Raw genomic sequence first — 14,476 nt, 5'->3', positions numbered from 1 at the left:
CCGCTAACCACAGCGGAACAACACCACTAACCACAGCGGAACAACACTGGCGAAACAACACCGCTAACCACGGAGGAACAACACCGCTAACCATTGGCGGAACAACACCGCTAACCACAGCGGAACAACACCGCTAACCACAGCGGAACAACACCACTAACCACAGCGGAACAACACTGGCGAAACAACACCGCTAACCACGGAGGAACAACACTGCTAACCACGGAGGAACAACACTGCTAACCATTGGCAGAACAACACCGCTAACCACGGCGAAACAACACTGCTAACCATTGGCAGAACAACACCGCTAACCACGGCGAAACAACACTGCTAACCATTGGCAGAACAACACCACTAACCACAGCGGAACAACACCGCTAACCACAGCGGAACAACACCACTAACCACAGCGGAACAACACCACTAACCACAGCGGAACAACACCGCTAACCACAGCGGAACAACACCACTAACCACAGCGGAACAACACCGCTAACCACAGCGGAACAACACTGGCGAAACAACACCGCTAACCACGGAGGAACAACACCGCTAACCATTGGCGGAACAACACCGCTAACCACAGCGGAACAACACCGCTAACCACAGCGGAACAACACCACTAACCACAGCGGAACAACACCGCTAACCACGGAGGAACAACACTGCTAACCATTGGCAGAACAACACCGCTAACCACGGCGAAACAACACCGCTAATCCTCTTCTGCTTCGTTGTATTTTAACGGCGGTAGGCAACCATTAAAAGAAGCATTACCGCCCCCTGTTGTTCCGGAGTGTGATCAGAGAGTAATCACTATGTCCTGTTTGTGAACCAGTTTGTAGGAGGGATGTGATTAAAGGTTCTGGACAGTGAACAACACTATTAGTTGTAAATTGGTGAACTCTTTCCTTTCTCACTTCAGCTTCCAGAACTGTCCTTCCTTCATTATACTTTATAATTTAATAAAACACGTACCACTGTCTCCTCAGTGAGACATCGTTCACATGTCTGGTGTTTCCCTATTAAACGTAGTGTTCTGTTAGTGTACCCCAACAGAATTCTCTTACAGACTGTTTGTTCTTGTTCATTAGTTTAAATAAAAACCTTCCCGGTGTTCTGCTCTCCTTCTGCCCGCCACTCTCCCATGATCTCAATCCATATCTGAGATTTCCCCTTGTCTTTCCCAAGCAGCAGCTTAACATCAATATTACTTCTTACCAAAGTTTGTTGATCCAACTTATCTGCTGCCTCATTCCCCATCAGACCCACATGTCCTGGAACCCACAGAGAAGCAATATGCACCCCACGTTGAACAAGTACTCAGTATACTAACAATACTTCAACCAGAATGTCTTGTCTTGAAGAGTTAAAAAGCTTTAGGCTTTGAAGGAGTGAAACAGAGTCTGAGCATATCAGAACATCAGTATGTTGAGTTTCAGCTCGCCACTGTAAAGCTCCTGAGATAGACATCAATTCCACAGTATAAACAGATAGATAGTCTGCAGCTCTGGATCCCTCTGGATCCCTCTGGATCCCTCTGGATCCCCTCTCTCTGGAACAACAACAGCACAACCTGAGGACTGCCTGTCTGGATCTTTAGATCCATCCGTATAAATATTTATACATTCAGAATATAACGCCTCAACACTGTGGAGTCTTCTGTTGAAGGTAATGTCTATAAACTGTAGTATTAATATTCAGCACTGTGGAGGATTCTGTTGAAGGTAATGTCTATAAACTGTAGTATTAATATTCAGCACTGTGGAGGATTCTGTTGAAGGTAATGTCTATAAACTGTAGTATTAATATTCAGCACTGTGGAGGATTCTGTTGAAGGTAATGTCTATAAACTGTAGTATTAATATTCAACACTGTGGAGGATTCTGTCTGAAGGTAATGTCTATAAACTGTAGTATTAATATTCAGCACTGTGTTGTATATGATGGTCATGAGTGTTTGGTGTCAGTTATTGGTTTGTTGATGCGTGTTAAAGTATTTCAGAGGTATTTTGTACATTTTAATGTGGATTTGATTCCTGGTGAAGTCACACTGGTTTATTTTTTCCATTGACGTTCATGTGACTTCCAGACAAGACGTCCATCTAACGTCCAGGAAATTCATACAAAAAACCTAAATTGTGATTTTTTGTTTTGGCGCAGTGGGGTATGCTTTTCGAGTCATCGCCCGGAGGCCATGTTTCCATGTACCCAGGTATTTGAGAAAACTGTGATATTTCTCCACGTTTGGGCTCATTTACACGTCAACCAGCTCCGACTCACCACAAACAATGATTCCTGAAAACTCCTGCCACAGTGGAGCTCTGGAGAAACACTAAAGGGTGGAGATTTACCTCACAATTCGTGATGTCCTGTTTTTTTCCAAGATTCTAATTGGCCATCACGGTTTCTTTCTTCTCGTTACACTGCCCCCTACAGGTCTGGCTGCTCATAACAGCTCTGAACCAGGTGCACATGTGGGTCTGTGTAAATAAAGATTTTTTTTAATGTGGAGGGGAAATGTCCATTTTTGTAAAAACAGAGATACGTGTAAACATGGCCTAAGACATCCCCCCCCCGTATATTAGACATAATAAAGAGTAGACGCCGCATCAACCGCTACCACCTTTTGGCGCTGGGGAGCGGTGGCGCCGCCATCTTTGCCCAGTCGTCTGCTCCGCTGAGTCTAATCTGTCATGACTTTAATCAATCATAACTCTCTGAATACTGATTTAATCAATCATAACTCTCTGAATACTGATTTAATCAATCATAAACGTACAGACACACGTACAAACCTCATGTGTAATTAACATGCCTGAAAAGCAGCAGGAAGAAGTAAAACTTATCAAATACTCTATAGTTCTACTTTATGAAAATCTTTCTGTGTTAGAATTTGATAGTATTATACACACACACACACACACACTGAAGGACGAGAGAAAGACGAAGACGTCCTGACCCAAAACAAATCTGATCTCCATTCAGATTCCCTCAGACGTCCAGACGCTGAAGGCTGGACTGTCTTTCTATTTCTCCTGGAGGTGGACGTTAGAACGGAGGCTCTGTCCTTCCCCATGTCTCCTCACACCTGACCAGGACTATCAAGGCCGTCTCATGACATCAGACACTGGACTGACACTGGAGAGAGAAGCAACAGTTCTGCTTAACCACCTTCACCACCCTCCCCCATCGGCTGTACCCCATACTCCACACGGTGCTCTGGTGTCTTGGATTCTCTGCTGCTGCAGTTTGTGTTTACGGACTTGATGACCGGACCAAGATGGCCGCCGTATTTTCTGCTTCGCGGCAGCAATGCGGCATCTACTCTTTATTATGTCTATGGTTCGCACACTGGTTGGACTCTGCCCATAAACACTGGCTCCACCTCTCTGGATGCTCTGGACGCCTCTACTCTACCGCCCCCTCCTCCTCCCTAAGGGGTCGAGGGGTCCGTCATGTCGCTGCTGCTCGGCGCGCTGTTGGCGGTGTGTTTAGCAAGTCTGCTGCTGGTTCTCCGGGTGTGCTCGGTGGTACGGACCGGGACGAAGCGGCGGCCGGGATCCGGAGGGGTGGTGTCTGTCCTGGTGGTAGCAGGGTCAGGTACGTAGCACCGAGCTGCACGGAGCTCACTCCTCCGTAAAGCCTCACACAGCGAAGTTTAAACCCCGAGCGTCAAAATATAATGTGACTTTATGATGTGTTTCACGATACAACCACACTTTATGAGGGTTTGATAAGTTTAAATCTCTCTATAGCTTCCTTAGCCTTCAGGCTAAAATCATGGACTGCACCAACTCATGCTAGCAGAGGGGAGTCGGGCTTCTCACCGCACAATTTAAATCTGCAGCCTCACTCAGCATGATGTTTTGGGACAATATTACCATACTTTACGAGGGGTTTTGTGGGGTCTGAATTGTTTTAGATGTTTAAGCAACTATTTCAGTTTAGCCTCGACGGTTAATAGCACAATACAGCCTGTGGGACAGTACCAAGTCTAACCAGGAGAGGGGGGGTCAGTCTGTCCAGGCAAGAAATGACTGAGGATCAGAGTTCGTCCGAAAAGTCCTTCCTATCTCCTTCACTATCGACTTTACCTTAACCCCGTGGATGACGTCACCGGGTTAAGAAAATGTGTTAGGAGGCTTCCTATATGAGTTAGTGAAACATAGACATAAACACTAGACGCCGCGCAGCCTGTCGCCGCCCACCGCTCCGATACGTCAGAGCGGCCGCCATCTTGAGAGGGGCAAGTCTGCCCCGTCAGCCTAAACAAGTCTGTGTGACAGCGACGTGTTTTCTGAAGAAAACCACGCAAATATACATTTACATGACTGAAGAATCATTGCTTTCATTTTTAATTTATTATGTTAAAAATCATTTCATTTATTTATTTATTTATTTATTTAATGTAGCATACTTATAGAAAGTCTAGAGAGGACATGGAAGCAGTTTGCAGACGGGACATTGGGACGCTGTCCTCTCCTTTTAGAGCAGCATGATGGAGCCATGACAACAATATGGAAAGTCTTTATTTACACACAATGGGACATTTATGGACAATGAACATGTACATTATAAAGTTATTACTTTCTTGTGGAACAAATCTAGATTCTTTTGAACATATTTACACACAATAACATATTTACCTGTTATACTTCATTTATTTTTACATAGTTACCTTTAATATTACATAGAAAATACTAGTTAGATATTTACCTATTCCATATTTATTTATTGTGACACATTTATCTATTATTCCATATTATATGACATATTCTCTTCCAGCTCTTCAGTTATTAGATGTTTCCCTCTCAGTTCCTCCAGAAGACCCCCCACTGTGCTCTTTGCCCTCCGTTCTCCATCTCTTCATTCCTCTCCTCTCTTCTCAGACTCTCCACCTCGGCCATGGCTTCACTGAGTCTGGCTGTCAGAGCATCAGGACATGTGGGCAGTGATAGGAGAGGTCCTAGTGAGGACCAGATGGACCTGTTCAGAGTCCTGTGTTATCACATTCATTCACTGCTTGTTCAACGTGCAACCAGTTGATCTGCTCTCCTAATCAATATATATAATAATACTGTCTGTGTACATGTCAGTATGTCTAACAGGAGTGAGGGGTGACATGTTGCTCAGCTGTTTGAGCACAGCCAGACAGAACTTCCTACTGGGATCAGGCTGAGGTTCTCCTGCTGGAACAGGCTGGGAACAGAACACTGACTGGTTCTGAGACACTCATTTCTTTTGAAATGTAATCTTCTACACACTGTAACTAAAATAGCCTCCGTCAGATGAACCCAATAGATGTTGATATTGTTGTTGTTGTTTGAGGGCGAGCTTCAGCCAGGGACTAGAGAGAACCACGGCTCCAGCTCATCTATGTCCAAGTTAATGTTATCTGAGCTAAACACAATGACAACAACAATAAATATGTTTGTCCTCCCTGTGGAAGATAATCCCACGCTGTCCATTGTCCTGACTTTGTCTGTTTGTACAACCAAAAGCAGAACAGTGATGCGGTATCGTTGCTGAAGTCCTGAATGCCCCTCCCAAGATGGTGGACGCACTGACGTATGTTCCTGTCAGTTAGTGAGGCGTCTAGTGTGTTTATGTCTATGTAGTGAAAGGTGTTAGGAAGCTTCCTAAAGGAGTTAGGAGGCTTCCTAAAGGAGTTAGGAGGCTTCCTAAAGGAGTTAGTGAAAGGTGTTAGGAGGCTTCCTAAAGGAGTTAGTGAAAGGTGTTAGGAGGCTTCCTAAAGGAGTTAGTGAAAGGTGTTAGGAGGCTTCCTAAAGGAGTTAAGGAAAGGTGTTAGGAGGCTTCCTAAAGGAGTTAAGGAAAGGTGTTAGGAGGCTTCCTAAAGGAGTTAAGGAAAGGTGTTAGGAGACTTCCTAAAGGAGTTAGTGAAAGGTGTTAGGAGACTTCCTAAAGGAGTTAAGGAAAGGTGTTAGGAGACTTCCTAAAGGAGTTAAGGAAAGGTGTTAGGAGGCTTCCTAAAGGAGTTAAGGAAAGGTGTTAGGAGACTTCCTAAAGGAGTTAGTGAAAGGTGTTAGGAGACTTCCTAAAGGAGTTAAGGAAAGGTGTTAGGAGACTTCCTAAAGGAGTTAAGGAAAGGTGTTAGGAGGCTTCCTAAAGGAGTTAAGGAAAGGTGTTAGGAGACTTCCTAAAGGAGTTAGTGAAAGGTGTTAGGAGACTTCCTAAAGGGGTTAAGGAAAGGTGTTAGGAGGCTTCCTAAAGGAGTTAAGGAAAGGTGTTAGGAGACTTCCTAAAGGAGTTAGTGAAAGGTGTTAGGAGACTTCCTAAAGGAGTTAAGGAAAGGTGTTAGGAGACTTCCTAAAGGAGTTAGTGAAAGGTGTTAGGAGACTTCCTAAAGGAGTTAAGGAAAGGTGTTAGGAGGCTTCCTAAAGGAGTTAAGGAAAGGTGTTAGGAGACTTCCTAAAGGAGTTAAGGAAAGGTGTTAGGAGACTTCCTAAAGGAGTTAGTAAAGGAGATCACGGTGGTGAGGCAGTCAGACTCAGAAGCGTAGAGGCATGAAGATGTGGAGTGGTAGAGGTATAGAGGCGTGGAGGGGTAGAGGCATGGAGCGGTAGAGGTATAGAGGCGTGGAGGGGTAGAGGCGTGGAGTGGTAGAGGTATAGAGGTGTGGAGCGGTAGAGGTGTGGAGATGTGGAGTGGTAGAAGCGTAGAGGCATGAAGATGTGGAGCGGTAGAGGCACGGCGATGTGGCGCGGTAGAGGCGTGGCGATGTGGAGTGGTAGAAGCGTAGAGACATGTCGATGTGGAGCGGTAGAGACATGGCGATGTGGAGCGGTAGAGGCGTGGAGGCATGAAGATGTGGAGCGGTAGAGGCGTGGCGATGTGGAGTGGTAGAAGCGTAGAGACATGGCGATGTGGAGTGGTAGAAGCGTAGAGGCATGAAGATGTGGAGCGGTAGAGGCGTGGCGATGTGGAGTGGTAGAATCGTGGAGGCATGAAGATGTGGAGCAGTAGAGGCGTGGAGGTATGGAGATGTGGAGCGGTAGAGGCATGGAGATGTGGAGTGGTAGAATCGTGGAGGCATGAAGATGTGGAGCAGTAGAGGCGTGGAGGTATGGAGATGTGGAGCGGTAGAGGCGTGGAGATGTGGAGCGGTAGATGCGTGGAGCGATAGAGGTATAGAGGCGTGGGGACGTGGAGCTGTAGAGGCGTGGAGCGGTAGAGGCGTGGAGATGTGGAGTGGTTGAAGCGTAGAGGAGTGGAGATGTGGAGCGGTAGAGGTGTGGAGATGTAGAGCAGTAGAGGCATGGAGCGGTAGAGGCGTGGAGATGTGGAGCGGTAGATGCGTGGAGCGATAGAGGTATAGAGGCGTGGGGACGTGGAGCGGTAGAGGCGTGGAGATGTGGAGCGGTAGAGGTATAGAGGCGTGGAGCGGTAGAGGTATAGAGGCGTGGAGTGGTAGAAGCGTGAAATGTGGAGCATGAAGATGTGGAGTGGTAGAGGTATAGAGGCGTGGAGCGGTAGAGGTATAGAGGCGTGGAGCGGTAGAGGTGTGGAGCGGTAGAGGTGTGGAGTGGTAGAGGCGTGGAGTGGTAGAAGCATGAAATGTGGAGCATGAAGATGTGGAGTGGTAGAGGGGTGGAGCGGTAGAGGTATAGAGGCGTGGAGCGGTAGAGGCGTGAAGTGGTAGAAGCGTAGAGGCATGAAGATGTGGAGCGGTAGAGGGGTGGAGCGGTAGAGGTATAGAGGCGTGGAGCGGTAGAGGCGTGAAGTGGTAGAAGCGTAGAGGCATGAAGATGTGGAGTGGTAGAGGTATAGAGGCGTGGAGGGGTAGAGGCATGGAGCGGTAGAGGTATAGAGGCGTGGAGTGGTAGAGGTATAGAGGTGTGGAGCGGTAGAGGTGTGGAGATGTGGAGTGGTAGAAGCGTAGAGGCATGAAGATGTGGAGCGGTAGAGGCACGGCGATGTGGAGCGGTAGAGGCATGAAGATGTGGAGCGGTAGAGACGGCGGGGGTCCCATGTCCGTCCCCCTTACCCTAACCCGTTAGACCCCGGTGCCCGTACAGCATGACGGGTTGAGTTCTGAGGGCGGGACGGAGGTGTTGCCTCGAGGCGACGGGGCGCACCCTCACCTTTCAGGGTTCCACCCTCACCTTTCAGGGTTCCACCCTCACCTTTCAGGGTTCCACCACATCCGGGCTTTGTTCTGTGAGGTTTGTCTCTTTGTTCTGAGAGGTTTGTCTCTTTGTTCTGAGAGGTTTGTCTCTTTGTTCTGAGAGGTTTGTCTCTTTGTTCTGAGACGAAGATGCTGAATGGTTTTCAGGAGGACACACCACCGAGATCCTGCGGCTGATGGACAGCCTGTCTGCTGCGTACACGCCTCGACACTACGTCATCGCCCACAGCGACGCCATGAGCAACCACAAGATCTGCTCCTTCGAACGCTCTAGACAGCAGACGCAGTCCAGACCGGAGGTAACACACACACACACACACACACCCCGCACACACACACACACACACACACCCCGCACACACACACACACACACACACACCCCGCACACACACACACACACACACACACACACCCCGCACACCCCGCACACACACACACACACACACCCCGCACACACACACACCCCGCACACACACACACACACACACCCCGCACACACACACACCCCGCACACACACGCACGCACGCACGCACGCACGCACGCACGCACACACACACACACACACACACACACACGCACACAGGTGATGTATTCTCATGCAGAACCAATGAGGATTCACTTCGTTTTATTGATGTAATGTTTAAAAGAGTTTGAATCAGTTTCTTATTGAATCATGATCAGGAAGCGATCAACATGAAGGATCGATCAGATAAATATATATATATATATAGTATATTTAACAGAGATGCTCGTACCGGTACTGGACAGCTGGCCTGTCCATGCAGGGAGCCGTGAGCACCATTCAACAACAACAAATACAACAATAACAACAATAACAACATCTGCAAAGGAACAGAATGGGCCAAATGATGACTGTTAATTAACTGTTAACCTGCCCAAGATTAATGAGATCGACTGAAGTGAGACAGACTGTAAATGATGTTCTGACAAAATATCAAGAGGAAAGAGAGAGTTCATACAACAGCAGCATGCTACATGCTAAAGAGTTTCAGGCTCACACACCAGCGATGCTACATGCTAAAGAGTTTCAGGCTCACACACCAGCCATGCTACATGCTAAAGCGTTTCAGGCTCACACACCAGCGACGCTACATGCTAAAGCGTTTCAGGCTCACACACCAGCGATGCTACTTGCTAAACATGATGAAGTGACTGATCCTCTCATTCCCAGCAGCTCCGGCTACAGTAGCATAGCGTACAGCGCAGAGAGACGCTATGCTACTGTAGACTGTGAGGCTGGTGGAGGTGACGTAGCGTCGACACAGAGGCTGGTGGAAATGATGTTGCATCGACAGAGGCTGGTGAAGGTGATGTAGCGTTGACAGCGACTGGTGGAGGTGACGTAGCATTGACACAGGCTTCTGGAGGTGATGTAGCGTTGACACAGGCTGGTGGATGTGATGTAGCATTGACACAGGCTGGTGGAGGTGACGTAGCGTTGACACAGGCTGGTGGAGGTGAGGTAGTGTTGACACAGGCTGGTGGAGGTGATGTAGCGTTGACACAGGCTGGTGGAGGTGAGGTAGTGTTGACACAGGCTAGTGGATGTGATGTAGCATTGACACAGGCTGGTGGAGGTGACGTAGCGTTGACACAGGCTTCTGGAGGTGATGTTGCGTCGACAGAGAGGCCGGTGGAGGTGATGTAGCGTTGACACAGGCTGGTGGAGGTGAGGTAGTGTTGACACAGGCTGGTGGATGTGATGTAGCATTGACACAGGCTGGTGGAGGTGACGTAGCGTTGACACAGGCTTCTGGAGGTGATGTTGCGTCGACAGAGAGGCCGGTGGAGGTGATGTAGCGTTGACACAGGCTGGTGGATGTGATGTAGCATTGACACAGGCTGGTGGAGGTGACGTAGCGTTGACACAGGCTGGTGGAGGTGAGGTAGTGTTGACACAGGCTGGTGGAGGTGATGTAGCGTTGACACAGGCTGGTGGAGGTGAGGTAGCGTTGACACAGGCTGGTGGAGGTGATGTAGCATCAACACAGAGGCTGGTGAAGGTGATGTAGCGTATGATATCAGTACTCGGTATCAGCAAGTAGTTGGATGTTAGTACTGGTACTTGTACTGGTCCTGTCAGGCAGTATTCTGGTGCCTCCCGGGTGGAGGGGTTGTTGTTCGACTGTCAGGAGGAGGAGGTTTCAAGCAGAGTGGGCCAGCAGGTGGCAGCAGCGCTCCTTCATTTAACAAAACTTCTGAGGTCGAAGTCCAACAGGACAGCAGGCGGCGGCCCCCCAGCTGAGGTCAGAGGTCAACCACTGACCTCTGACCTCCTGCTTTATGAGTCGAGGAGAAGTGACTCACTCTGTGTTCTCCTCAGGTCAACATCTACAGGATCCCCCGCAGCAGGGAGGTGCTGCAGTCCTGGACCTCCTCCATCTTCAGCACCATCAACGCCCTCAGCTTCTCCCTGCCGCTGGTCTTCAGCCTGAGGCCCGACGTGGTGAGACACACACACACACACACACACACACACACACACACACACACACACACACACACACACACACACACACACACACACACACACACACAGACAGTGTGAGCGTTGTCTGAAGGAGAATAAAGTCATTCAGTGGTCCTTCTATGAAGACGACTCCCAGACTAACAGAGATGGTTTGTTAATCTATAAAGTTCCTCCTGGAGCCTGCAATGGTTCCTTAATAACAACAACCCGGGGTTCTTTTCAGCGCTGTAGCCAGGCTGACAAAGCTTTCTGTTCCATCTGCAGTAGAATTTAAAATCCTCCTTAACAAGCAGCTCCGTCGTCTGTTCACGATTCTTACTCCTCTGGACCCGGTTGTTCAAACTTGGTTAACTTTAACCAGGTGTTATCTTGAAGTTAAAGTTAACGCACCTCCGGACCTCCACTAACTGTTTACCAGTGGTTAACTCTCACCATGGCGTTCATGATACCAGTTGAACAAAGGAAGGACAGGGTGGAGGACTGAACTGTGATAGAGTCGATACTGGAATGAAGAGTTACGTCTCTATGGAGCCCTGGAGCGGCTGTAGAGAAAATAAAATAAAAAATATATATATATATAGATATATCTATATATATCTATATATATATATAAGGCATGGGAATTGGATAATAACTAGTAACCTCAGATTACTAACTGGACACAGAGTTACTTTCTCCTTCCCTCGTATTATATGTTCCACCAATGTCGCCTCCAGCCCCTCATAATTGCTGCTCTGGAGCTTTAAGAGCCTCGTTTCCACGGAGCTCATTAGATCTTGGTGTTTTCTAACTAAACCTGTGAAGTCCAGACGAGTTAAACTCTCCTTGGTCCAGAAAGAGAAGATCTCATTCTCATGTCTCCTCTTTAGCAGGAAGAAATGATCCTGGCTCTTATTTTTCACCATTCCAACTTTCCATAGTGACTTTCTGCTCCTTTCACTTTATTTCTGGACGTGTCTGAATCAAAAGCTTCAACATGGAGGAATGGAGGTGTAGAATGATAGAACGCTGCTCTACAGCCGTTTCCATGGTAACCTAGGTAACCACTCTGATTAAAGTTCTCTTTCACATGAAGCCATTAAAAGGCAAATTTTAGCTCTAAAAACTCCAAGTTTCATTTCCAGTAGTTTGTAGTTTGTTTAGTAGTTCCTGAGGAACCAGAAGTCTGGCTTCATTAGAAAGAAGTTCTGTAGAGCGTCTCATAGCGGAGCGCCCCCTGCTGCTCATGCAGACCTCAGCCTGCGGTCAGAACGCCAAACAAGACCTGGAGGTGAAGTTAGTTAGAATGATGTCACCATGAAAAGCCTGAAAAGAACTGGTTCTAGGTTCTAGATCTACCAGCTGACGTAGTGTGACAGCACAACACCGGCTCCACCGTCACTACAATATTACTCCAGGTAATAATCCGTGGCCACAAGTAAAGAATCTCAAAGATTAAATGATCTGGTTCCCACGTTCTTATCATGTTCCTCTCTGGCCACTCAGTCCACTCTCTGGATGGTTCTCTCTAGATGGTTCTCTCTAGATGGTTCTCTCTAGATGGTTCTCTCTGGATGGTTCTCTCTAGATGGTTCTCTCTGGATGGTTCTCTCTGGATGGTTCTCTCTAGATGGTTCTCTCTAGATGGTTCTCTCTAGATGGTTCTCTCTGGATGGTTCTCTCTGGATGGTTCTCTCTGGATGGTTCTCTCTAGATGGTTCTCTCTAGATGGTTCTCTCTGGATGGTTCTCTCTAGATGGTTCTCTCTAGATGGTTCTCTCTGGACAGATTAAAAAAGAAGAGGCACCATGAAGCCTCCGATCATCCAGCTCAGTTTTCATCTTCTACTTTAACATCCTGGTAGTTTATCATGTTTATGGTAGTTTAATAGAGCAGATAAAAACTCTGGCTGCCTCCACCTCAATGTTTAAGACAAAACAGAAGCACAGAGACTTGACAGTGGGCGGAGCCTTGGGCGGAGCCTTGGGCGGAGCCTTGGGCGGAGCCTTGGGCGGAGCGGGACGCTAACCACTGTTGTTAACCTCACAGTTAACTTTGACAGGGACGTTAACTAACGGGATGACTAACCATGTTTTAAACAACACATATTTAACAGTCGGTTAGCTAATGGTGGGTTAAGGATTTAACCAGCGGTTAGAGCTTAACCAGTGGTTAACATAACCCAGTTTTGAACAACTGGACCCTGATACAGAACACTTGGTTCTCAGTGCTGCCCCCTGGAGGTTCCTAGTATTCAGACTGAACTTGTCTCTGTATTCTAAATGTCTCTCCCCCCCCCCCCCCCCCCCCCGGTCCCTGTCTCTGTCTCTCCAGGTTCTGTGTAACGGTCCAGGGACCTGTGTTCCTGTGTGTGTGGCCGGCCTGCTGCTCGGCATTGTGGGATTGAAGAAAGTTGTGATTGTGTATGTGGAAAGTGTTTGCCGGGTGCAGACACTGTCTCTCACAGGGAAGATCCTCTACCTCGTCTCAGACTACTTCCTGGTGCAATGGCCGTCTCTGAGGGACCGATACCCCGGCTCCGTCTACCTGGGCCGGCTGGTCTGAAGACCCTGGTCTACCTGCTCTACCTGGGCCGGCTCGTTGAAGACCCTGGTCTACCTGCTCTACCTGGGCCGGCTGGTCTGAAGACCCTGGTCTACCTGCTCTACCTGGGCCGGCTGGTCTGAAGACCCTGGTCTACCTGCTCTACCTGGGCCGGCTCGTTGAAGACCCTGGTTTACCTGCTCTACCTGGGCCGGCTCGTTGAAGACCCTGGTCTACCTGCTCTACCTGGGCCGGCTCGTTGAAGACCCTGGTCTACCTGCTCTACCTGGGCCGGCTCGTTGAAGACCCTGGTCTACCTGCTCTACCTGGGCCGGCTCGTTGAAGACCCTGGTCTACCTGCTCTACCTGGGCCGGCTCGTTGAAGACCCTGGTCTACCTGGACCAGGTGATGAACACTGGTTGAGCAGCTGGAAGCTCAGACACATTTGTTGAATCAAAGTGATTCTGGCTAAAACCAAAACATGAAGTGTTTCCTGTCAATATCAATAATCAAACATGAATATCAATAAAAGTATCTATCATCTATCTATCAATATCTATCATCTATCTATCCCGTATTGTAGTTTGTCTATGTAGAGCTGCCGTAGTTCATTTGTGTGTGACGTCATTGGCAGGCACAAGCCCCGCCCCGGACAGGTCAGGAGCCTCGTCTATAAAATCCGCTGAAGCAGTAAAGGTCCTGAAAGATACATACACCACTTCCCACCCAAAGTTTGTGTAGGAAAATAGACTTTGTAGGAGAATGTTGGTACCAGTACGACAACTGATTGATAATTAGTGATAGAGGATATAATTTATTGATTATTAGTGATACAGAGGATAGAACTGATTGATTATTAGTGATACAGAGGATAGAACTGATTGATTATCAATTGTGACAAAGTGAGTAACAATCAGTTTAATTCCAGAGTGAACACATAAATAGTGAGGTGACAGTCACAGTGAGTAGAGCTGCAGTGTGGATGTTCCAGTGTTAAAACTGATTCCCGTCCTCTGGAGGACACTGACTGTCTGTCTCCAGTCTCTGGGGACGTCTGTTCTGTTCCAGCTGCTTTTATTAGGATTTACAGTTATAAAGTACAAATATACTAAAGTGTATGAACACAGTAACAAAGTGAGTCTCTGGGAAAGTCTCATGTACAAAACAAACTGCAGTTGAGATGATTTACCAAAGTTTACATGTAAAATAAAGAACTTATAGATTTTATATTGCTGATTCTATTATCATACATACGTAATACAGTTTAGTATATTTGTACATTATGCTGTAAATCCTGATAAAAGTACG

At 47.7% G+C, this 14,476-nt stretch overlaps 1 protein-coding gene across 1 annotated transcript; it reads left to right on the top strand.

The window, feature by feature from the left end:
* The first annotated feature begins 3,362 nt into the window (after positions 1-3,362).
* On the top strand, positions 3,363-13,732 carry alg14 (ALG14 UDP-N-acetylglucosaminyltransferase subunit). The gene is made up of 4 exons (XM_080489352.1): positions 3,363-3,605; positions 8,299-8,450; positions 10,498-10,620; positions 12,958-13,732. The coding sequence occupies exons 1-4, from the start codon at positions 3,461-3,463 to the stop codon at positions 13,186-13,188; spliced, it is 651 nt and encodes a 216-aa protein (XP_080345478.1). The 5' UTR covers positions 3,363-3,460; the 3' UTR covers positions 13,189-13,732.
* Positions 13,733-14,476: the final 744 nt, after the last annotated feature.

Source organism: Lipophrys pholis (assembly GCF_963383615.2).
Source record: "Lipophrys pholis genome assembly, chromosome: 20".
In the NCBI taxonomy this organism is placed as follows: Eukaryota; Metazoa; Chordata; class Actinopteri; order Blenniiformes; family Blenniidae; genus Lipophrys; species Lipophrys pholis.
The sequence above is the reverse complement of the archived record's forward strand: the minus strand, read 5'-3'. Positions and strand labels throughout refer to the sequence as shown.